We start from the raw sequence: 26,232 nt of genomic DNA, 5'->3' as shown, positions 1-26,232 counted from the left end.
AACAGGGCAGGAGAATGTCAGATAGTAGAAACGGATCCGGAAACAGGTCGGCAACAGGTATCAGGCAGGAAACAGCACAAAACATGTTGATGGCCAGGACGGAGGAGCAGGGGCAGTAACGAGTCCACAAACAGGTCGGCAACAGGTATCAGGCAGGAAACAGGGCAAAACGGTTCGATGGCCGGGACGGAGGAGCAAGGCACGAACGGGTCTAGAAAAGAGGTCGGCAACATGTATCAGGCAGGAAACAGGGCGAAACGGGTCAATGGCCGGGACGGAAGAGCGAGGCAGAAACGGGTCCAGAAACAGGTCGGCAACAGGTATCAGGCAGGAAACAGGGCAAAACGGTTCGATGGCCGGGACGGAGGAGCAAGGCACGAACGGGTCTAGAAAAGAGGTCGGCAACATGTATCAGGCAGGAAACAGGGCGAAACGGGTCAATGGCCGGGACGGAAGAGCGAGGCAGAAACGGGTCCAGAAACAGGTCGGCAACAGGTATCAGGCAGGAAAAAACAGGGCAGGAGAATGTTGGCTAGTACAGAGCTTGCCTAGCTGAAAGCATAGGTTGGCAGACGATCTGACAGCTTCCTCTTGGAAGACGGGGGTTTAAAAAGAGTCAGGGAGCCAATCAGCAACCAGGACTGTTGGCGCCAACGGGGCAGTCGCAGGTGCCCCGAATCAGCACTCATGACAGTAATGATGTTGTTAAGAAAATGTGGGTCACTTACTAAAAGTCTGGAACATTGTTACAGGGGGTCCATGGACCCCACTCGGGGAACCGCAGTGCTAAGGTTTCCAAACTATGTCAGAGATGCTAGAAAGCAAAATCCATTGGGCAATCTGCTTAAACGTTATTCTCAGCTGTCGTTTTCAAAGTCACAACTTGTTTTACGACTGGAGAGGTTTGAGTTTATGGAGTCGGCTGCGGCGTTCCACCGGTCGTAAATATTAGCCGCGGTGGTTTTAGCGGGCGTGCGTTTCTCCGGCGGTGCCTTTCCAGACCCTTTCGAAAGAAAGTATGTGCTTACGGAGCAACATAGCCTGCGTAGAATACGAAGGCAGCCTGGCAGGAAGACGAATGGCGAGGGTAAGTGGCTAACATCTGTTAGCGCGGCATCATTACGGCTAACTGGCGCTTAGCGCGCCGGCCTTTTAAGGACTTTCACCGCATGCCACTCGTTTTGTGTCGGGTAGCGTGTACTACCTTGTACTACAATTTATGATGTACCGGAGTATGACATAATTACGTTGACATTATTAAGAGGTTTAACACGAAGCAGATGTTCGGGGCTCTGGTTCTCCGGTCGCCAAGCGGGAGTGAGATTTTTTTTTCGGTTCTTCTCTTCTTCTGGATTGAATGATGTCGTGCATTGGTTTGGGAGCTTTATGTAAGCTGTGCGGGATGAAAGGGGAGGGCGAGCGGGGTTAAACCAAAGTCTCCCGGGAGAGGAGTCCTCACTCTGGGTAGAGTGATCAGACGAGCTGCTGACAAGCTGGAAAAAGAAGATGTTTGCTGTTTTTTCTTTTTTCATTTTCCTTTTTTTTTTTTTTTAAAGTGACATGCACGGTTCATCCGGATCGGGATATCCCGAATTTCACGTGGTGCACTCGTGCCTGAGAGTATTCCGGTTTTTGCACTCGAAAAGGGGATTAAATTTGAAGGCCGGACGCCAAAAAAAGTTGAAATCTGTTTCAGGGCAACGGAATTATGCCTTATAGTAGGGGTCAGGAACCTTTTTGGACCATAAGAGCAAAATATTTTGATGTTCTGGTAGAGAAAGCCGCACCGTTTATTTTAAGTGTCACGGACCAGGAACGGAGACGGGACCCGATTGCGTTCGTTTACTCAGTTTTATTTAGAAGAGAAAAGAGGACTTGCATCCATGATTGATGATTGTCGATCACGGGTAGCAGGTAGCAGGTAGTCGTTGACAGCGAGAAAACAGGTCGATGGCCGGGGCAGAGGAGCAAAACCATAAACGAGTCCAGAAAATAGGTCGGCAACGAGTATCAGACAGAAAAAGGGCAGGATAGAGTTTGAGAGTCACAAAAGCTTGCCTAGCTGGGAGCATAGGTTCACAGACGATCTGACGTGTTCTTTCAGGAAGACGAGGGTTTAAAAAGAGTCCAACAGCCAATCAGGGTCCGTGGTTGTTGGCACATCAGTAAGCTCCAAACCCGCTTTCCGGACAAAATCAAAACTTTCAGCGCACTTTCATTCACTAAGTAACGTTAGATAATTTGATCAAATTTACGCGATAAGAGTAATGCCAGACCCTGTGTCCCGTAACAACGAATATACCTCTTTAAACTTGTCTTCCTCCCACAATGACTTAAGACCATTGGGGCCCATTTTGACCTCCATTTTTTTTGTAAATAATGGTTTCACAACAAGGTGCAAGCAGAGTTCTTTTGTAAATATGTCACAAAAAACTGCAAACAAAACGTTTTTGGATGTATTACCCTTCAGCGCAGTGGGCGCGTGTGAGAGAGAGGGGAGCGTGCTGTGTTGCAAAGCTCCGCTTACCCAAACATAATGTTCTGTTTGTGGGTAATTACAGTTTGTTGTGCGGGTTTTTTATCATAAAGTGTCTCAGCAGTGAACATTATCTAATGAACTTTCATGTAAAGGACTCCTTAGGGACGTACAGCCAAAACAGGGTCTTTTGATGTAACACTATCGTGGGGAGTATGCCATTTATATACTGGAGGGAACAGTTTACACGATTAGAGTAGTTAGACTGTGCATGCACTAAACCCTCAAAGAGATAATAAATTAGGAACGCGAGAAGTGGCATTGTTAGCATTTTATCACCATCATATGTACTCGTGAAAATGGCCATTTGTGGCTCGCGAGCCGTAGGTTCCCAACCCCTGCCTAAAAATATGGACGAACAGGCTTAGCGACAGATTCTTTCTTTGGGCCATCACACCCATAAACAAGAGCACAAAACTGTGAAAATATATGTCTTGGGACTTTTTGTTGCTGCTAATAGATCAAACTACTTTTTGTTGCACTACTGTTACGATGCACTTTTCTTTCATTGCACTGTTATTATAACTTAGCTCAGTCTCTTAGCACTAGAGTCACCGCTAAGCCTGGTTTATGCTTCTGAATTTTGACTTGAAGAAGTTGAATTGTGTCAATTACAACGAAGGGCACACACCCAAATACGCAGGGTTGGGCAGGGTCACTTCAACTGGATTACTTTCAATTACTTTTGGATTACTCCAAAACTAAATATGCTAATAAAAGACAAAAGAAATGACTAAATTTTGTGCAGGCTTGGAGAGTAACGGAATACATGGAAAGGCAAAAATGCTGTTGGCAAGCTGTTTGGGTTTATTTTCATTTTGTTTCTGTTGCATTTGATGTTCGTTTTGCCGGAGATCAAAGAGATCAAAGCCAGGAGAGAAAGCTTACCACGTGTTGTGAGTCATCATTTTATTCCTATTGAGTTTCTTTTGTCTTTTATTAGCATATTTGCTATTGGAGTCATCCAAAAGTCATTGAAAGTAATCCAGTTTAAGTAATCCTACCCAACCCTGTTTATTAGCATATTTGGTATTGGAGTAATCCAAAAGTAATTGAAAGTAATCCACTTAAAGTAACCCTACCCAACCCTGATTACAACAAAGGGCACACACCCAAATACGTGACACAGAAATCAATTACATCACCTTTGCAATTTGTTCTTCTTGGTCCACATGGCAACCAGGTCGATCTCTGGCTTATTTTTCATTGTTAAAATTGGCTGTGTGTAGTTTGTGAGAAGAAGACAAGAAAAGGGAGTACACTAGAGAGTAGGGTGGTTTGGGGTTCAGCTTGAGGGTATTTGTCTAGCGCCTCTTTGAATTGCTCTGTGGTTGACTTGTCGACGACCTCTTGAGGCAAGCCGTACGGCGCACAAACGGCAAAGTACGCCTTTGGCCGGTTTAGCAGCTGCGTCTTCTGGCAGTGGCCTCATGACCCTCTCAGGTGCAGGTGGGAAGAACAGATCTTGCAGAAGATCCACATTGCCAGTTCTCCTGCTCTCCAGTGACGGGAGGTTGAGACTGCGGCCGACACCCATAAAAATGTCATGATTACTAACTCTGATCGCCTGGAGCAATCATGTGGGTGCCTTCTGATTGGCTGGCACTTTGCTCTTAAGCACGCCACGCCCAGACCTCCTCGTCACAGTGTACAATCTGTAACTCTGTGTGACTCTCCTGATATCCCGTTAATTTCAAACTCTGCTTACCTGTTTCTGCCTGCCTCCGACCCGACCTGTTTTCCGTCCCACGCTTCGATCTCCTCTCCAGCCCCGGTAAACTCTACCTGCCTGACTTCTGCACTTCGATTGGCCACTTGATCCGAAGCTATCTCTCCGGCTCTGCTGCTGACAACCATCACGTCTCCGGCAAGCCCTGTACGCTTCCTTAAATAAAGCACTGAAACGAATGCTCTGGGGTTTCCTGGTCTGTTCCGGTCTCCTGATCAAGAAAGGTTCTGGAGTCCCTGGACAATTCTAGTCGCCAGTCTCTGAACCCGTTCGAGGTGCCGGATGTTCTTCACCAGGTAGGGACAGAGGCCTGGACTCCTCATCACGGATGGGTTCCACCAGAGACACATACTGGGTATGGAAATGTCGACTGACACTGTGTCAAACGACCGGTAAATCAGGAACAGAATACCATGTGCCGCAAGGATACACTGCGGTGTGGGCGTAAAGGACGATTTGACTAGGATGCCCAGGTCTCTGGTAGGAGCAGGTTATCAGCAATGTTCCCTGTGAGCAACGCTTGAAACAACAGTGAGCAACGGCAATCCCAAGCGTGGCAACTAAGTCATGATCAAACATGTCCAAAACTTGACATTAAGTTACATTTTGCTGAGTTTCCGCCAATGCAAAATTATGTTTCACTTTTGAATGAATCGACTCATGTATTATTGCAAAGGTTTTACTGCCTACAAACGTCATTTGTTTTGACAACAATTATTTCACTAGATTTTCATTTTTTTTTTCCTGGTATCTTTTGACGCATGTTGGTTTCAGATCAGGGGATGGTGTGATAATAGTCTGAAATAATAGTCTGTGCAATAACATGTGTAGCCATTTGAGACTCTTTGTGATTAAGGGCGTCACAAATAAAAATGACTTGACTTGACTTGACCAACATTTTTGGGGGCTTATTTAGTCGGCTGCAAGATACCGAACTGTATTTAATCACATTTTTTGAGTGGAAGTACAATGTTGGCAACAAGATTGACTTGGTATCATTGGAAATGATTTAAATGCAACACAAACTTTTTCTTCTTTTTCCCTGTCTGAAATTGAGATTTTTTTTTTCAATTCCTTTAAAAAAAAAAATCTCATTGTGTTTCTGTTTTCCCATCTGTTACTGTTTGGCTCGCAGGTGCAATCGACATTTCGTTCTGTGTACATTGTTACACAGAATGACAATACAAGGAAATTATTATTATTTTGTTTCTCTATTGACTTTTTTTCCTTTGTTTCTTTCTTTTCTTTTTTTTCTGGCTTTATTCTGAATTTTCCCTTCTTTTTTCTCTTCCTTTTGTTTCTTTTTTCTCAGCTTTTCACTCCTTTTTCGTTTTGGTGTTTTTTTTTTTGTTCTATTTCCCCCCTCTTCTTTTAAGTCTTTTTGTGGACAATTTTACATAGTATTAAAAAAAGCAAAAAACAACCTGAAGAGCCGTTTGGGACCCGAAAGAGCCGGTTCCTTTTAGTGAACCGAGCCGAAGAAGCCGCTTCTCGACAAACGCTACTAACTTTACTCAACTTCGTTCTCCTTCGACTCGACTTCAAAATACCGCATTTAGAACACAGCGTCATTTAGAACCCGTGTATTTTGACCGTCATGCACTGTAACTTTGACTTAATTGGCTTCTTAATTAGCAATTTCGAGCCCTGATTTTTGTGCGCTGGCTCGATTTTCTTGTGCGCTGAGAATCTGCAGGCAGTGCGCACTTGCGCAACTTAGAGGGAACATTGATAATCAGGCACGAAATTTAGAAGCCCGAGGTCTGCTTTTTTAAACATTGAGACGTAAATCCCAAAGGTGTGCCCATCTCCAGACTTGGTGGAGGCAAGGTCTTTGAGGTCCCTCAAATGCGTAGCACTGCTCCATACACGGTTGCGATCAAATCCTTTACCTTACAACCTATTGATAGTGCGAGAAGTTGAAAAGTTAACATAGAGCCAAAATCTGGTTCTGGTTTTTGCACTTTCAGATTGATGTAAGAGGGAGTTTACACTGTGCGTCTGTCCCTTGGCTCCTTCACACTCCAGGGAACAGCAACAAGGTCCTGCTGATTATTCCAAGGTGTATCAATGACTGATTTGGCATTCAGGTTTAGAATTTTGTAGTCGGGGGCTTCATGCAAATACGTTTGGATTTATTTTGCTAGGTAGCAAGAGCGGAACGCCCTCACGGATTCGCCGACCCGGCGACTCCTGGAAATTTGTTTGAGAAGCTTACGTTCTGTTTATGTCCTCTTTGTAGGTTTTATCCCGATAGGTACCCGACGCAAGACTTGAGGGAGAACTTCTGCCGGAATCCCAACAACGACCCCGGTGGTCCCTGGTGTTATACCACCAATCCCAACGTGAGGGCGGAGGAGTGCAGGGTACCGCAATGTTCGGAGGGTAAGACCGAGGGGTGAGAACGGATACGGGCTTGTATTTTCACCATGGATAAATGAGCGTGTCCTACAGAGGTGTGCATGACGTGCAACGGTGAAGATTACAGGGGAAAGGTGGACCATACCGAGAGCGGCAAGGAGTGCCAGAGATGGGACTCGGCCAGGCCTCACAAGCACGCCTTCCAGCCCAAAAAGTCTGTTCCCAATGAACGCAAACCTTGGATACACCGGGTTTTGAATTCTGGCTGTTTATCGATCAGGTACAAAGACAAAGGCTTGGCAGATAATTATTGTCGCAACCCAGACAATCGCCTTCGGCCGTGGTGCTATACCCTGGATCCCAAGACCCCCTGGGAGTACTGCAACATAACCATGTGCGGTAAGGTTGTTTGGGTCCATTCTTTTCATCTTGTTTAAAAGGGGCAGTCTTCTTAGCCGGTTCTATATGAACAGATCCAAAAAAAGCAAGATGGACTTTCATGATGGGTCTGGTGACTTGATGGCGATTGCTGGTTCTTTGCTGTTGGAGTGACATTTTGGTTTGATGTTGTCCCGAGTCTTAAGGTCGCTGCCTTTGCTGTATTTTATGGGACAACTACTGTCCTTGGAAGAATCAGAATTATGTCATTTGGCAATTGTTCTAGATAGATAGTTAGATAGATGGATAGATGGATAGAAGGATAGATAGATAGATAGATCCATAGTTAGATACAGATAGATAGATAGATCCATAGTTAGATCTAGATAGATAGATAGATCTATAGATCTATTGTTATAGATGTTTAGATTGATGGTTTAGAAGTCTAGATGGATGGATAGATGTCTAGATAGATGTCTACATAGAGGGATAGATAGATAGATAGATAGATAGATATAGATGTCTAGATAGATATAGATGGATGTCTAAATTGATAGATAGATGTATAGATAGATAGATAGATGTCTAGATAGATAGCTGGATACTTATTCATCCCCGTAGGCAAATTCTATGTTATTTCTCAAGTTATTAGCTGTTGTTAGCTATATATATATATATATATATATATATATATATATATATATATATATATATAAGGAATCAGGACGCAATCGCGTGACATTCTCACACAAGCCTTTTATTTTACGGGAAATGGGGAGTCATGCAGGTTAGGCAGCCGGTCTGGCAGGAAGCCAGAGACCAACGAGATTGATTCCAGTTGCCAGAGTTGATACCAGAGAGATGGGGTCGATATTGGACCGGACGGGACAGACAGGATAGATAATGAATCAGGATATCGAAAATAAACAGGACAAACAAGACGGGAACGAAAACTGGAGTAAATAATAAACAGGACAAAAATAGACGCAAACGAAACCGAAATTAAACAGGACAAAAATAAAAGGGAACAATACCGGACAGGAAATACCAACAGGAACCGAGTCGAAACCCACGTCTTGCAGGGCAGGAGTTTGTTGACGGGCTGACAAAGAACAAAATTAGTGCACTGAGCTTTAAATAGATGGATGTAATCAGAGGACAAAACTCGTCCATTTAATTTTAATGATTTAAATGACAGTTTATGAATTTTCATAAAGATAATCAATCTGAAAGGATTGAAAACAGTATGCAAACGTCACCAAAACTCGAGGCAACCCAATGTAGCGCCACGATCATGAGTTGTACACAAGTAGGCTTAATTTAGTGTACTATAGTCAGCTATTGTATAATATATCAACACAGTGATTTTGAAGTGTTTGAAACTTGCAGATTTTAGGGGGGAGTCTGATTTTGGCTCCCGCTTTCAAGAGCCAGCTCCTTGAGCCGTTTTGTTCACAAACGACACAGTTGTAGCTGCATTCACCAACCCGCCTTTTCTTTCGGCGCCTTGGTAAATAGTGTATTGGTAATGGCTATTTTACGACGAACTGTGTCATGATTCGAAAAGACGTGACGTAAAGAACTCTAAGGAGAGCGGAAACATGCTTCGTTCGAACTAACGCAGCGCTTAAAGTAACAATGGCGGTGTCGTAACGGCGGAAAAAAGGATTAGACGACCCCGTCCTGACACCGGTTATCACGCTAGAAAGACTGGAGGAGTCGTGGGAACAGTCAGAGCACAAAGAGTGAAACTATTTCTCAGGTTTTTTTTTGCTCTGGCACAAAAAGCCATCATCCTTCTTTGTTTCCGTCCGCACGCCTGGACTTGAAAGTCCGGCTAATGATTCCCAGACAGGCCGGAGCGTCGCGTCCAGATGTGTGCCTCCCTCAACGCCGGCCATGGCAAAGATAAAAACCACTGACCCGTGTTCCTGCCCGGCATGCGTTACATCAAGAATCTTCCCCCTTTTTTTCCCGTCTCTCTCTCCCAAACACGACCCGGCTCGCCTCCTCCATCTTCTCCCGTCTCGTCTGTCAAAGGCTAAAGAAACGCAGACAGACAGAGATCCAGAGGGACGGATTCCGCCTGAATGTGTTTAAGATCGTTTCTTTGTCGGGATGCTCTCGCCAGCCTTTCCAGCAGCTCCCTGTAGATAGATAGATAAATACTTTATTCATCCCCGAAGGGAAATTCACACTTCCAGCAGTATCCCATTGTTGTTTATTAACAGATGAACAGGATGGCCTCGGGTTGCTGTGTTGTAGTTTAGCCACAGCAGAGTGGATTACGTCACACGCTAGGCCAAAAGTGCGACGTCCCTGCAGCAGATGGAAATCTTTGTGCCCAGGGTTACACCACCTCGTGTCCACGTAGATAGCGAGTCCACCTCTCCGCTTCCCGCAGGCTTTTGTGTCTCTGTCTGTCCGAACAGCGCTTGAAGGCTGGTAGCTCCACGTTAGCGTCCGGAATGCTAGACGTGAGCCATGTTTCCGTGCAAACTGCACTCCCTGTACGCTGTGATGTTTTTCACCAGCACAGCCAGTTTGTCAGTCTTATTTGGTAGAGAGGTTCACATTTACCATGATTACGGACGGTGCCGAATACTTAACGCCGCTAGCCACTTAGCCTTAGCTCCGGCTCTACATCCACGATAGGGCACACATGAGAATTCTTCAGGGAAAGGAGTCGATTCCTGGAATAAACGCATTTTTGTGCGTTAAAACCCATAACCATAGGATAGAAAGTCATCCAAAGTGTCGTTGTCAAACGGGACGAAAAACACCGAAATTAGAGGCAACAGGTATCAGGCAGAAAAAAAACAGGTTGGGAGAATGTCGGCTAGTACAGAGCTTGCCTAGCTGAAAGCATAGGTTGGCAGACGGTCTGACAGCTTCCTCTTGGAAAACGGGGGTTTAAAAAGAGTCAGGGAGCCAATCAGCGACCAGGGCTGTCGCAGGTGCCACTTCCAACAAGAAATCCCAAAAAGAGCGAAATAACAAGGAGCTGCTGGAAAGGCTGCCGCTGGCGCCTCATGATGTTCATTTAATGTCCACGTAATTCATGTTAATTTATCCTGGAAACTCGAGGTTCGTCGTCAGAAGGACGCTGTTTGCACCAGGGGCCTTGTTGTGGATGAGCCACGGTGGAAAAATGCGAAGCGTCTGTTAGTGTTACGAAAAGGGTGTCGGGGGCGGGAGAACGGGAGAACGGCCGAGCTACTGTTTTTGATCATCTGTCTCCGGGTGGAAGGCGGCGCATTCTTGCCAGGATTAATATCTTCCTCCTCGTCTCTTTATTTGTCGAAAGAATCCCACCCCGGCCGGGATCCAGATGTCAACGCCACGTCCTGGTGCGTTCGGGGGAAAGGGGGAGACTACCGGGGGACCGTCAACGTCACCCCCGAAGGGGTGAGGTGTCAGCCTTGGGACTCGCAGTTCCCCCATCCCCATCATTTTCTGCCGGGGAACTACAAATGCAAGTGAGTAAACGGGTTTTTCTCGTTCTATGATGGCCACGAAACTCGGATTTCTTCTTGGTTCTCGGAACGGCTGGGAGATCGAAGGGAAGGCTCCGGGCAGGGACGTGGGGAGGAATCCAAATAGGAATGTATGAGGAGGAGGGTTAGGAGCTCTACCTTCAGTTTAGAATACTAAAATGAAGTGAAAACATTCATGTTATTAGAATTCAATTAAATAATAGTTTTGTTTTTTTTAAACTTACATTATTATTAGTAATATACTGAACAAAGGGACCCCTAAACCTCTTTTATTTCCTGCTTTTTAAATTTATTTTTCTTCTTTTCTTTCTGTACCCCTGTGCCTTTTACTTCTTTTTCCCTTTCTTTCTTATTTTGTTCTCCATTTTCTTTTTTTGTTTTTTATTTTTTTTGTTTCATTTTTCCAAGCTTGCCTTTTTCTCATTTTCCATTTTTTCCTGCTTGTTTTCCTCCTGTACCCCCAAGCCTTTTACTTCTTTTTCCCTCTTTTTTCTTATTTCGTACTCCATTTTCCTTCTTTATTGTATTTTAATTTTTTGTTTCATTTTTACAAGCTCGCCTTTTTTTCATTTTTTATTTTTTCTTGCTTGTTTTCTTCTTTGTTCTCTCTTATTCCTTTTTTTTATCTTTTGTTTAATTTTTTTCCTAGCATTTTCTCGCGTTTTTTTAAAACTTGCATTATTATTAGTAATATACTGAACAAAGGGACCCCCTAAACCTGTCTTGTTTCCTGCTTTTTACATTTCTTTTTCTTTTTCTTCTTTTCTTTCTGTACCCCTAAGCCTTTTACTTCTTTTTCCCGTTCTTTCTTATTTTGTTCTCCATTTTATTTCTTTATTGAATTTTTTTTTGTTTGTTTCATTTTTCCAAGCTTGCCTTTTTCTCATTTTTTATTTTTTCCCGCTTGTTTTCTTCCCTTTTCTCTCTTCTTACATTTTTTTATCTTTTGTTACTTTTTTTCCTTGCATTTTCTCGCGTTTTTTTAAACTTACATTATTATTAGGAATATACTTAACAAAGGGACCCCCTAAAACTGTCTTATTTACCGCTTTTTTAATTTATTTTTATTTTTTCTTCTTTTCTTTCTGTACCCCCAAGACTTTACTTCTTTTTATCCCCCTTTTTCTTATTTTGTTCTCCATTTTCCCTCTTTATTGTATTCTTATTCTTTTGTTTTATTTTTCCAAGCTCGCCCTTTTCTCATTTTTTATTTTTTCCTGCTTGTTTTCTTCCTGTACCCCCAAGCCTTTTACTTCTTTAACCCCTCTTTTTTCTTATTTTGTTCTCCATTTTCCTTCTTTATTGATTTTTGTTTTTGTTTTTGTTTCATTTCTCCAAGCTTGCCTTTTTCTCTTTTTATTTTTTCCTGCTTGCTTTCTTCTTTGTTCTCTCTTATTCTTTCTATTCTATCTTTTGTTTCTTTTTTCCTTGCATTTTCTTGCGTTTTTTTAAAACTTGCATTATTATTAGTAATACACTTAACAAAGGGACCCCCTAAACCTGTCTTATTTACCGCTTTTTTAACTAATTTTTTTTTTCTTCTTTTCTTTCTGTACCCCCAAGAATTTACTTCTTTTTTTCCTCTTTTTTCTTATTTTGTTCCCCATTTTCTTACTTTATTGTATTCTTATTATTTTGTTTCATTTTTCCATGCTTGCCTTTTTCTCATTTTTTTCTTCTTTTTTCCCCTCTTCTTCCTTTTTTATCTTTTGTTACTTTTTTTTCCTAGCATTTTCTCACGTTCTCTTTTTCTTATTTGTTTCCTGCTTTTTTGCTTCTTTTCTTTCTTTCCTTCACCTTTCTTATTAGCTTTATGATTTTCTTCTTCTGTCTTCTCTCTCTTTTACTTCTTTTATATCTTTTTTTTCCAAAATTTGAGTTTGGATCTTGATCTGCGTTTCCCTTTTCACCTCCTAGGGACCTGCGGGATAATTTCTGCCGCAACCCGGACGGCTCCGAGTACCCCTGGTGTTTTACCAGCGACCCCCAGCAGCGGCGAGCCAACTGCACGCACATCCCCCGCTGTGACGCACCCGTCGCCAAAAAAAACGGTAACGTGCGGGCCAGAAAATGGATCCGGAATACCGCATTTCTGCCAGCGTGAGGCGCATTGTATTAAAAGGCACTGCTTCTATTTCTGGATTTAACACGACACAGGGCGCACCGCAGCAGAGGGAGCATGTCCGTCCCCATTTACCTTGATCCCTTTCAGTAAAAACTTGGTCATCTTAAAAGTGTCACGGTTGCCACGGTGCCCAATTGGCCCCGCCCGCTTGGCGCAAGCTTCTGTCACGGTTGCCATGGCGCCCAATTGGCCCCGCCCGTGTGGCGCCAGCTGCAGCTTGTTGACAGATTGGCTCCCTGTCAGTATTTAAATTCTGTCCTTTCAGTCCCCTTTTATCAGTCTGTCTGCGAATCTTCGTTTTTACACGGCAAGCCCTTTTCCGCCTGTCCTGTGCTTTTGCTCCTGTTTTTCTCCCACTACAATCTGTTTTAAGCTAGACCACGTCTGTTCTACCGTCCCGAATGACGACCCATTTTCCGATATCGACCACGTTTTTGCTCCTCTATCCCGGCTACTGACCTGTTTTTTTTTTTCGTCCCCGAAACCGCCATCACTCCCACTACTGCGTCTGAGCAACCTACTCCCCGCCACCAGCGATCTCCAGATCGTGTGTGCATTCCTTTCCCTTCTTCCCAATAAAACTGTGAGAAACATTACGCGATTGGGTCCTGTCTCCGTTCTGGTCCTGACAAAAAGTGTATTTGGGGCTTATTTTCAGACTGGAACATTGCCCTGCCACGCAGTTTCTGGAGGGAGGGGATCATTCTTTACTCCAGTTTGTGTTTCCCTTCATGAAATGTGACTCCCCAAATCCAGTTGCACTCATGCAGCCCCAAACCATGCCATTCCCATGCTTGACGAAACAAACATGCTTCACACCGTATCCTGCACTTTGAAGGTTCTTGTTGACGTCTCGCTGCTTTCGTTTCATGAAACGGTGTCGTTTCCCCACCCTGACCGGGACTACGACGGCACGAACATTCCAGCAGGTTGTAATGAAAAGAAAGGATTGTCGACGCTCAAGCTAACGTGTCTGCCTGGACGGCTGATCTAAATTTTGTAAAGGGACGGTGAAAGTGAAAAAAGCGGAGATTTTGCGAAGCGGTTCTGGTCGGAAACAAAGGACGAGGATTTCCACGATTTTTGTTTGTTATGGGTTACTGTTAAAAAACAATAATAAAGTGTACAAACTAATATAATATATGAGGCAACACGGCGGCGCAGTGGTTAGCGCGTGTGCTGCACAGTTCTGAGGTCATGAGATCAAACCTCCTGTGTGGAGTTTGCATGTTCTCCTCAGGGCACGAACTCAAATCAAATTTGAAAAAAAAAAAACAACAACACAGAGTGCTACTTAGCAAGCTCCCAGGCTTACCAGTCTGGCTCCCCCTGTTGGTCTTTTTATTTTATTTTTTTTCAAATATTTCAGTTCCACTTGACGATCATTTTCCCTAATTTGCATAAAGTTTTATATTTTTCCTGACATGGGGATCTCAATGATCAGCGCAGTGGTTAACGCGTGTGCGGCACAGTTTTGAGGTCATGAGATCGAAGCTCCCTGTGCGGAGTTTGCATGTTCTCCCTGTGCTTGTGTGGATTTCCTCCAGGCACTTCAGTTTCCTCCCGCGTTCCAAAAACATGCATGTCAGGTTCATTGGCCGGTCCAAATTGTCCCTCGTGAGTTGTCTGCGATTGGCTGGCAAGCAGTTGGGGGTGTCCCCTGCCCACTGCCCGAAGACAGCTGGGATGGGCTCCAGCACCCCCGTGGTCCTACTGAGGATAAGCGGTGCAAATAATGGATGGATGGATAATATGATATGTACGATATATAGTTGAATATACCAGAAGGAAACTCAGTTTTACTTGTCTGTGTTGTGGGAAGGGGCGGGTGCCCGATGCTGGGCTGCGCCCTGTGTCGTGTTAATTCCAGAAACAGAAGCAGCTACAGATAACACGGTGCGCCCTACACACATATTCTTATCCTGTTGTATTTCATAAAGTATTGAGCAAGCCTGTTGCAGTACAGCGTTGGAATCTCAAATTGCAAAAAAAACTTTCTTCTTCTTCTTCTTCGTCTTATCCCCGATTGATCGGGGGCCGTTTACAATGTACTCGATCAAAATCTCTATTATATATAATATCTATATATTTATTTGTATGGATTAGCCTAAAGTCATGGAAAAGGACTAGCTGTGTGTCTTATTTTGCTGGTTGCCTTCCAAGTGGTTGGAATTCTTTCCCCCCGTAACGCTCGCAGCTATTAAAGGAAATATGCACGCGTGGATCGAGTAGGCGGCGGTGGCAGTTTGCCTGTGGAGACCCCGATGATTTTCTTATTTTTGCTTCGTTTTGTCAAAAAGTGGACACGTGCTTTGATTGTCGGGTCCTTATTGGAGGCCCGGAGAAAATTGGGTTCTGACCCGGTGCCCCCTCAGGTGCCCGCGGCCCTGTTGTGTAAAAGGCCCAACAGTGCTGGGTTATTGTCATTTTCTACTAAAATGATTATTATTTTTAGTGGTTGACTGAGTCTGTTTAACCCTAATTCCTACTCATCTTTCTCCTTCTTTTGAATTACCTCTCTCTCTCTCTTTTTTTTTTCTTTATTTCTCACTTTCTTTCTTTTTTATTTATTTCCATCTCCCTCTTACTCTCTCTCTTGCTCCCTTTTTCTTTATATCTCGCTTTCTTCCTTTTTCTATTTCTTTCTGTCGCTTCAGAAAAATAAGACTCGAGTGGAAGTAAATAGGAGTCGTCTATTCATCCCCTTGGGAATTTCCCTACAGGGATGAATAAAGTATCTATCTATCTATCTATCTCTATCTCTCTCTCGCTCTCACTCTCGCTCTCACTCTCGCTCTCTTTCTCTCTCTCTCTCTTTCTCTCTCTCTCTCTCTCTCTCTCTCTCTATTTATCTCTCTCGCTCTCTTTCTCTCCCTATCTCTATTTATCTCTCTCTCTCTCTCCCTCTCTATCTATCTATATCTCTCTATCTATCTATCTATATCTCGCTCTCTCTCCATCTCTCTCTCTATATATATATATCGCTATCTATCTATCTTTATCTCTCTTATCTATCTATCTATCTATCTCTATCTATCTATCTAAAAAAATTATTTGAGTAAAAGTAAGTACATCCTGTGCAGAACCTCCACCAAGGAGAAAAAAGAAACATAAAGATTTACATTTGAATCTCGAACCCAGCCCAAGATCTTATCAGTAGGCCTAAGCCATCTAGTAGTGATTTATCATGCCGAAATGATTCCCAGAGGCTTGATACTTACGGATCATACTCATCGCAATTAGTCGTCGCCAGCCTTGGGAACGAGGCCATTATGAATAACTGTTTCGTCAGTAACGGGGTCACCTCACTCATGACACACTGCGCATGCTCGGTCACAAAGTGGTATTATGGGTAATGTAGTTCTTTTGTTGCTATGCATGTGAGATCACATAGGAAGAAATCGGGTAGTCACCTTATCTTGTTTGACTGTTGACTTTTGTTGTGAACAAAATATTTAAAGTGCAGTTGCCTATTTCTACTTGACCATTTGTCTCAGGTTTCGAGAGTTAGATTTCTTTTATTTGACACTGCAGTGTCAATCACACTTTATATTGTTGAACTGTTTACTTTTGTTGTGTGAAAATACTTGAAGTGCGGTAGCATAGGTCTACTTGACCAGTTGTCTCAGGTTGTGAGGGTTACATTAAATTGATTAAACTCGAGACTTAAGAAATGTGTTTTCTGGACCCACAGATTGCTACAAAGACAACGGAGAGGCCTACCAGGGCACCTTAGCCATCACTCGCTCGGGGATTCCGTGCGCCAACTGGTCCCTTCTCATCAGCAGGTAAGTCACAGGGTTCGTACGAGTGCTTGAAATCCTTCAAAATGCTTCCATTTGAATTTTGTGTTTTCAACCATTGGATAGTGCTTGAATTTTGGCTGAAGTGTTTGTGGATGTTTGAAAATGTGGCCATGTCAGCAAAATAGAAGGAGAACCCAAATGCGTGACATTTTCTCACACAAGCTTTTATTTTACGGGAAATGGGGCAGCACGGCGAGGCAGTGGTTAGCGCGTGTGCGGCACAGTTCTGAGGTTATGGGATCGAACCTCCTGTGTGGAGTTTGCATGTTCTCCCCGTGCTTGCGTGGGTTTCCCCCGGGTACTCCGGTTTCCTCCCATATTCCAAAAACATGCATGTCAGGTTAATTATTTGTGCCTTGGGACTGTCTGGCAACCAGTTGAGGGTGTCCCCTGCCCACTACCCAAAGATAGCAGGGATGTGCTCCAGCGCCCCCGTGAACCTACTGAGGATAAGCGGTGCAGATAATGGATGAATGGGACAGTCATGCACGTTAACCCAAACGCCAGTGGTTCGGCGATCGTTGGACGGAAGAAGTAAGGCAGCGGTCTGGAGGGGAACGATAGGATACCAGACAGGACGGGACAAACAGGATGGATATTGAAACAGGTAATTGAAATTAAACAGGAAAACCTAGACGGAACGGAAACTGGAGAGAATAATCGACAGGACAAAATAAACGGGACCAATCCCGGACACGAAATACCAACAGGAAACAGGACCGAGTCAGAACCCACGTCTTGCGGGGCAGAGGTTTGTCGACGGACTGACAAAGGAAGAGTGAGAGCACTGAGCTTAAATAGACGGAAAGCCAATCTGTCAACGAGCCACAGCTGGTGCCAAACAGGGCGGGGCCAATTGGGCACCATGGCAACTGTGAAACTATTGTAGAATTACTAGAAAATAATTTAAAATAAAAGTACATTAATACTATAAAAATACTATGGATCTATTACTATTTTACTATGGAATTATCCCCAAAAAACAAGAGTAAAAATACTACAGAAAACCCTACTATAATACTACAGCAATACTACAGAACTAATATACAAAAACAAATAAAAATACAACAGGAGTGATACTACTGATACTGCCTTATATCCGAAAAATGATATCACAGAAATATAACAAAAATACTACAATGCAGTTCAAGGAATCAACAGACTGAACCATTTAAGTATGATTTATTTGTCCGTTTTCGCTAGCGTTTGAAATGATATTTGTGTCAGGACCGGAAAGGAAACAGGACCCAAGTGCATAACGTTTACCTCAAGTTTTATTGAAGGCACGGTAAACAAGTCGCTCTCGTACTCGGATTGTGATCCGAACACAGAAGCGGATCTTCTGTAGCGAGCGATGGCGGTGTCGGGGACGGAAAAACAGGTTGGTAGTGTTAGGAATTAAATATTAAAATGTAGCGTTTACCAAATGGCCCACGTTTTTTTTTCTGCAAGCTGGTGTGTTGGCTCCACCCATGGGCGTGCCAGGAAAGCCCCCTCGCCTCGATGTCTGAAATGGTCAAAAAATCCCGGGCCTTTCTACGTCACCAGGGCCGTCTGTGTCAAGAAGTGCTGATTATCTTATCGGCCCTTTGTCCCAGTTCCCCGCTGTTCCTGTAAACATCATTCTTCACTAGGTTGCATTGACCTTGCCCCACAGCTCAGCCAGTGAATATATTTTGCATTTAAATGTCATTTGTATTTGATCGTACGAAATCCTTTATAGTCGAATGTATAAAATCCTTCAGTAGCCAGGACAGAGAGAGAAAAAACGTGGTCGGGGTTAAAAATGGGCCGTAAGCCAGAACGGGAGAGTAGACGAAGTCGGGGACAAAAAGAGGTCGCAAGCCGGGACGGGAGAGCAGACGAGGTCAGGATTAAAACGGGTCGAAGTCGGGGACGGACGGGAGCAAAAACCGGACAGGAGGGTGATTGTCAATTGCCAAACCGGAACTTGAGCGTCTGCATTTGTGTGTTTTACAGCGGGGATTCTCACTCTCCATTATCCCACGTAGGGCTGGACAAGAACTACTGCCGGAACCCGGACCGGGACAAACACGGCCCCTGGTGTTACACGGACCCCGGCGCCCGCCTGGCTTGGGACTACTGCAAACTCAAGCACTGTGAGCGCAACGTTTTTTTTGGCTTTCGGACTCTTCGGACGGTTATTTTCTCGGGGGGCCGTCACCCTCCTAGACGAGAATGACCATTGCGGTTTTCTTTATTGTCGTATGCGAGGAGATCGGCCATTAAGCTGTCGTAGAGAGACTTCAAGAGATAATAGATAGACTTTCCAGATTCTTGGAAAAACCGGCCCAAGTTATAATAATGGCAATGAAGAACAGTGCAATACCAAAAATAATTATACATACAAGATATATATATATATATATATATATATATATATATATATATATATATATATATATATATATATATATATATATATATATATATATATATATATATATATATATATATTTCTCAGTTCCATTTGGCGGCAACAAAAAGATAAATAATCCCCAAAATGTCACAAGCTATGTTTTCACGATTTGCAAAACTGGGAAAACATGTATCTAGCTACTTATTTTTTGGGTTGCTGCTCGTACGGGTGCTTGAAATCCTTGAAAATGTTGACATGCTGTTTTCGAGGATTATAATTTTCTTGGATTTGAGGTGAGGTGCTTGTCAACGCTTGAAATCGTTGCCGTGTTTCTCAAGTCTGCTCAAAAATGACGCCGACGCCGCTCTCTGGTGCCCTTGCTTTGCCATTGCTTCGTGTTGCGTGGCAGCTGGCATGAGTTTGTACGGCGTTGTCCTAAGAAGCGCGCTAAGATTACATATCAATTCTGGACATTTCTTATCGGCTGTGCAAAAAAATTAAGGACGCATTTCTCGGTGGTAAATTGTAATGCAAAGAACTTCCTGCAACTGAAAATGGAAGCTGCATATTACTGCCAGATTCCTCTCAAAAACAAATATATAATATAAATGTAAATGTAACTGTAAATGTTCTGCATTTATATAGCACATTTCAAGTCAATGAAGACCCCCAAAGCACTTTCCTTTTTTTACACACACTAACTAACCGATAGCTGCGTCAGCCATGCAAGGCAACTACCTGCTCATCAAGGTTTTTTAGTCAGTGATGGAGTTTTGGCCAACCACAATTGTTATTGTTCGAAGTCTAAAAGCGCCGACCAATCAGAGGCAAGTTTTCATGATAGCACAGGCCAATAAAAGCGACGCAACACACTATGCCATACCCACCGTGTGAGCTCATTGAATGTCATGGCGGGCTTTGTAAAGATAGTCCCAGAGTCAACAAACGAGAAAGAAATGAAGCTTGCACCGAAGAAGAATGGTACATCATAAAACATAATATATACTCTAAACAGATTTCTTCTTCTAATGGTCATGGATATGTTGGAAACTTGGCTTTGGTATCTAAAAAATGCTTGAATTTGGCCGTGAAAAAGCTGTAGAAACCCTATAAATGTAATCTCATTACTTTGCATTGCACTACTGTAACGACACACTAGTCTTTCATTGCCCTGTTATTATGACTCGGGTCCAGGGTTGGGTAGGATTACTTGAACTGGATTACTTTCAATGACTTTTGGATGACTCCAATACCAAATATGCTAATAAAAGACAAAAGGAACTAAATAGGAATAAAATGATGACTCACAACACGCGGTAAGCTTTCTCTTCTGGCTTTGATCTCTTTGATCTCCGGCAAAACGAACATCAAATGCGACAGAAACAAAATGAAAATCAATCCAAACATCATTTTTGCCCTTCCATGTCTTCCGTTACTCCCCAAGCCTGCACAAAATTGAGTCATTTAATTCCTATTTCGTTTATTTTGTCTTTTATGAGCATATTTGGTATCGGAGTAATCCAAAAGTCATTGAAAGTAATCCAGTTAAAGTAACCTTACCCAACCCTGTTTAGGTCAGTCATTTGTAAATATATATGGCCGATTTATCCAGACGACCTTATCTTTCTCTTCAAAGTCTCTATAGGACATGATTTACCCCGGGGTGCCGTGTCTAATCTCTCTGCATACGATGTTTCACAAGATGGATATCAATACCGTCAAAGACGATACGATAATTCAAAAGTTCTCTGCATTTTTTTCCCCTTCTCTTTCTCCTTTTTTTTCCTCATTCTGTTTATTTTCACATTGCTTCTGAAAAGGGTCGGTCGCCCCTTTTTCTTCTTTGTGGATTTTCAGTACCTCCTTCGGAATCCATCTCCATTTGTTTTGCGGCATTTCCTCGTCGCCTCCACCGCAACCTTCACAGGGTCGGCAAACTCCTGCGGGAGGCCTGCCGGGAAAGTCGGCCCACTTTAAGAGAAAGACGGAAAGAAAGACGAGAAAAGAAAAAGAGAAAGTGGGAATGGGAGGGATAAAAAAGTCACGACAGAACTAGGGAGGCGGAGGAAGACATAGAGGAGATAAGTGAGACAGAAAAAAATGAGAGTGACAGAAATAAAGAGAGCACATAGAGGGAGAAAGAGACGGAGAGAGACAGAAAAGGGGAGAAAGAATGAGATAAAGACATCAAGAGAGTCAAAGTGAGAAAGAGAGAGAAAGATCAGAAAAATGAGAAAAGAGAAAAAAACAGAGAGAAAAAGAGCAAAATGAGAAAGAATGAGAGAAAGAAAAAGAGTCGGAAAGAGAGAGAAAATGAGTGAGGATGAGAAAGAGATGAAAAAGTGAGAAAAAAGAAGGAAAGAGCAAAAGAGAGAGAGAGAGAGAAAATGGGGGAAAAGAGTGAGAGAGACCTAAAGACATAAAGTGGGAAAGACAGAGAGAAAAATCAAAAGAATGTCAGGAAAGAAAAAGACAGAGAGAAATAGAGTGGACATAAGAACGAGAGAGGGACGGTGAGAAAAAAGAAGGAAAGAACAAAAGAGAGAGAGTCAAAAGGGGGAGAAAGAGTGAGAGAACGACATAAAGAGAGACATAAAATAGGATAGAGAGACAAAAAAATCAGAAGAATGAGAGAAGAGAAAAAGACAGAGAGAGAGAAATCGAGTGAAATGAGCAAGAGAGACAAAACGAGTGAGCATGAGAAAGAGAGAGGGAAAGTGAGGAAAAAAGAATGTACAAAAGAGAGAGTGAAAAGGGGGAGGAAGTGAGAGAAAGACATAAAAAGAGACATCAAGTGGGATAAAGAAAAAAATCAGAAGAGAAAAAGACAGAGAGCAAAAACGAGTGAAATGAGCAACAGAGAGAGAAAAAAAAGAGTCAGAAAGAGAGAAAAACAGAGTGAGCATGAGAAAGAGAGAGGGAAACTTAGAAAAAAGAAGGTAAGGGCAAAAGAGAGAGAGTGAAAAGGGGAGATAGAGTGACAGCAAGACATAAAGAGAGACATAAAGTGGGATTGAGAGAGAAAAAATCAGAAGAATGAGAGAAGAGAAAAAGACAGAGAGAAAAGGAGAGCGAAAACAAGTGAAATGAGCAAGAGAGAAAGAAAGTGAGTCAGAAAGAGAGGAAAAAAAGTGATCATGAAAAAGAGAAAGGGAAAGTGAGAAAAAGGAAGGAGAGAGCGATGGTCGAGTGGCGGGACTCTTTAGCGAGTATTTTCTCCTCGGGGGCCAAAATGCGACTTTTCGGGCCCCGGTGCCAAACCTTTCATCTTTCCGGCAAAAACAAGTCTTCCGTTGTGCTGGGGAATTCCAAGAATGCGCAAAAAGAAGGAAAACGCCAGCAGGTCTCAGGTGTTTCTTTGACACGGTGGCTTCCTTCCCCGAAAAAAAACCCATCATCACATTGTAGCCAGTAGGATCTTGTTTTGCGATGCTATCCTCGTCGAGTCCACCGGGTGGCGCACCTCGACTTGCGAATTCAGCACATCGTGTATAAAAACAAAAGAATGGGACAATAATAAGAGTATTCGTTTATTGAAAAACTGATCCAACGACGTCTGCTTTCATCAATCCGTCTTAGTTTCCAGCAGAATGACAGCTGCGTGTTGCCCCTGACCCTCCTCCTCCTCGTCTGTAAACTCCAAACAGTCACGGTGACGCGAAGAGCATGCTAGGGTAACGCATGCGCACTGGTTGTGAGGCAGATTAGAAGCCAGTGTTTTTGTTTTGCTTTCGACATTTTTGCATGCTATCTAGCTGACATCTAAAAAACAAAAACAGTGCCACCTGGGGGCGACACATGTCGTATCACTAGCTATCGAGTTTTGAGTTTTCTATCTGGCTATTGAGTTGGCTTTTTACCCTTTTAGCTAGCTTCGTTCCTGTTCGTTCTATTCTATTCTATTCTATTCTATTCTATTCTTCTAGCTATCTAGCTCCCTTTTTGTCTTTGATTAACTGTTTAGCTTTATAGCTAACTATAAAGCTATCTTTTCAGCTGTCAAGCTAGCCATCTAGCTAACTTTTTACATTTGTTTGCATGTTATCTAGCTAACATTTTAACTCCTTTGCTAGTTTTTAAGCTAAATGTTGGCCTCCTTTCTAGCTAATTATCTAGTTTTGAGCTTTCTATCTGGCTAATGAGGTGACTTTTTGTATCCTTTTAGCTAGCTATCTAGCTCCCTTTTCGTTTTTGATTGACTGTTTAGCTTTATAGCTAACTATAAAGCTATCTTTTCAGCTGTCAAGCTAGCCATCTAGCTAACTTTTTACATTTGTTTGCATGTTATCTAGCTAACATTTTAACTCCTTTGCTAGCCTTTAAGCTAAATTTTGGCGTCCTTTCTAGCTATTTTTGAGTTTTCTATCCTGCTATTGAGTTGGCTTTTTATCCTTTTAGCTAGCTATCTAGCTCCCTTTTCGTTTTTGATTGACTGTTTACCTTTATAGCTGACTATGAATGTATCTCTTTAGCTGTCAAGCTAGCCATCTAGCTAACTTTTTACATTTATTTGCATGTTATCTAGCGAACATTTTACCTCCTTTGCTAGTTATCAAGCTAAATTTAAGCCCCCTTTCCAGCTAGCTATCGAGATTTTAGCTTTTTATCTGGCTATTGAGATGTAAAACTATTTTAGCTATCTATCTAGTTTTTTACCTGACTACCTTTCGAGCTAAAAATCAAGCTACCTTTTAGCAATTCAGTTAGCCATCTCATGTCAATGGGCTGCTATAAACTGACATGAATTCTGTCGTACAGCTTCCTATTTAAGGAACGTATTTGAAAACGGACGGCGGTCGTTTCCTCCTCTTTGTTCCGATATTGAAGTTTTGGACGGAGCGCAAAACAACAGAATATTCTGTCATTTTCAGGAGCAGAACGGAGACAGGACCCACTTGCGTTGCGTTTCTCACTCGTTTTTTTTGGAAGGAATAGAACGTGGAAGGCAAGTCGCTCTGGTACTCGGATTGTGCTCCGAACGCGGAAGTGGATCTTCCGTGGCGAGCGATAGCGATTTCGGGGACGGAAAAACGGGTCGATAGCCGGGACAGGCGAGCAATACCGTGGTCGGGGTCGTAAGCGAGTCGTAAGCCAGAACAGGAAAGAAGACATGGTCGGAATCAAAAACGGGTCGTAAGTCGGGACGGGAGAGCAGCTGTGGTCGGGATCAAAACAGGTCGTAGCCGTAGACAGACGGGAGCAAAAACAGGTGGGGGTCAGGGTTGAAAAAGGCTTGCTTAGTGTTCACTGAGTTTCGCAGACGGACTGACAAAAGGGGACAGACAGGACTGGGTACAAATACTGATCGGGAGCCAATCAGCTGAGTCCCATCAGTAATCATGACAATCATACAAGACGATAAAAAATACATCCAGATACATGCTATACGCCTGCAAACCCAAAAATAAATACATTTCATTTTATGTGTAGCAAAAAAAAATACACTTTTCAAAATGTATGAAAAAGATATGCTTAAGAATCTGCCCCTTTATTTTTTTTTATTTTTCTGATTTTTTTTTTCTGCTTTTTTTGTTCCCTTAAAAATTCTTCCTTTTGTTTCATGATGAAACAATCAGAAGCCCTGGATGACTGCTGAAATACGAAAACAACTAAAAGTACGGAACCTTGCCTTTAGATCTGGTGACAAGGAGGCGCTGTTATCAGCGAGGGCTAACCTGAACCGTGCTATCAGACTAGCAAAGCGAACGTACAGTCAAAAAATCCAGGAACGTTTCCTCAACAAAACCAACACCAGGGATATGTGGAAAGGCATTCAGGCCATTACCAAATACAAGCCAACCACCGCCCCAGTGCAGGACACTAGCATGGACTTTCTGAATGACCTCAACAAATTCTTTGGAAGGTTCGAGGCACAAAACGGCACCCCTGCAGCGAAAGCGGTTCCAAATCAGGACGAAAGAGCACTCCACCTGGACTCATCTGACGTGAGGAAGACCCTGAGAAGGGTCAACACAAGGAAGGCTCCAGGCCCGGACAACATTCCGGGGCGGGTACTTAGGGAGTGCGCCGATCAGCTGGCTTGTGTACTAACAGACATTTTCAACACCTCGCTAGACCAAGCCAAAGTACCATCATGCTTCAAATTTGCCAACATCATCCCAGTGCCAAAGAAACCCCAGATCTTATCACTCAACGATTACCGGCCCGTTGCACTGACTCCTATCATAATGAAGTGCTTTGAGAGACTGGTTAAAGAGCACATCACCTCCAGTCTCCCCTCCTCATTCGACCCCTTTCAGTTTGCCTACAGGACAAACCGCTCCACCAGGGATGCCATCTCCTCTGCGCTTCACCTGAGCCTGACACATCTAGAGGAGAAGAACACCCATGTGCGGATGCTGTTCCTGGACTTCAGTTCAGCATTCAACACCATCATCCCACAACATCTGGTAGACAAAATGAGACTCCTGGGTTTCAACACCCCCCTGCGGAACTGGCTGCTGGACTTCCTCTGTGACAGACCCCAATCAGTGCGGATAGGTCAGAACAGTTCAGATGTCATCTACCTCAGCACGGGCTCCCCCCAAGGCTGCGTCCTAAGCCCCTTGCTGTTCACCTTGATGACACACGACTGCGTCCCTAGGTCCGCCACAAACCACATCGTGAAGTATGCTGACGACACAACAGTGGTGGGCCTCATCAGGGATGACAACGACCTGGCCTACAGAGAGGAGGTGGAGCAGTTGGTGGGCTGGTGCAGGGACAACAGCCTGGTCCTGAATGTCGACAAAACTAAAGAGATCATTGTCGACTTTAGGAAAAACCAGCCCGACCATGCCCCACTTTGCATCAACAACAAGGCTGTGGAGGTTGTCAGCAGTATCAAGTTCCTAGGGGTGCACATTACAAACAAACTCACCTGGTCCGTGAACACTGCATCACTGGTTAAGAGGGCACAGCAGCGCCTGTACTTCCTGCGGAGGATGAGGAGAGCCCACCTGCCCCCACCCTCCCTCATTACATTCTACAGGGGCACCATAGAGAGTATCCTGACCAGCTGTATCTCTGTGTGGTGTGGAGGCTGCAGCGCTACCGACTGGGGTAGTGTGAGGAGGGTAACGAGGACAGCAGAGAAAATAATCGGGACTACACTTCCCTCCATTCAGGACATTGGCCAGAAGCGCTGCCTATCCCATGCTAAAAACATTACCGGGGACCCCTCTCACCCCCATCATGGACTGTTCACTCTGCTAGCCTCTGGGAAGAGGTACTGCAGTGTGCGGTGCAGGACCGCCAGGCTCCGCAATAGTCTAGTCCCCCTGGCCATTAGACTGTTAAATGGTCAATCTAACATATAGTTAACTTAAATCTAAACGGCTGCTAATCTGACTTTTTGCACTACTGGCAGTTTTTTTTTTTATAGCTTGCCACTCCTTGCACATTGCTCTCTGCACTATTG

At 43.6% G+C, this 26,232-nt stretch overlaps 1 protein-coding gene across 2 annotated transcripts in view; it reads left to right on the top strand.

Moving 5' to 3' along the window:
* LOC148356141 (hepatocyte growth factor-like) overlaps positions 1-26,232 on the top strand; it is a 54,037-nt gene that overhangs the window by 17,595 nt on the left and 10,210 nt on the right. For both annotated transcript variants that reach the window (XM_088347131.1, XM_088347130.1), the window contains exons 5-11: positions 6,508-6,650; positions 6,720-6,840; positions 6,907-7,025; positions 10,312-10,483; positions 12,419-12,552; positions 16,321-16,414; positions 18,413-18,552. In XM_088347131.1, coding sequence (XP_088203257.1) covers positions 6,508-6,650; positions 6,720-6,840; positions 6,907-7,025; positions 10,312-10,483; positions 12,419-12,552; positions 16,321-16,414; positions 18,413-18,552 — 923 coding nt within the window. The remainder of the gene's footprint in view (positions 1-6,507; positions 6,651-6,719; positions 6,841-6,906; positions 7,026-10,311; positions 10,484-12,418; positions 12,553-16,320; positions 16,415-18,412; positions 18,553-26,232) is intronic.

The sequence above is a fragment of the Urocampus carinirostris genome, chromosome 11, assembly GCF_059441175.1.
Source record: "Urocampus carinirostris isolate Australia breed hairy pipefish chromosome 11, RoL_Ucar_1.0, whole genome shotgun sequence".
Lineage (NCBI taxonomy): Eukaryota > Metazoa > Chordata > Actinopteri > Syngnathiformes > Syngnathidae > Urocampus > Urocampus carinirostris.
Note: the sequence above shows the minus strand (reverse complement) of the source record. Positions and strands in the feature narration are given on the sequence as shown.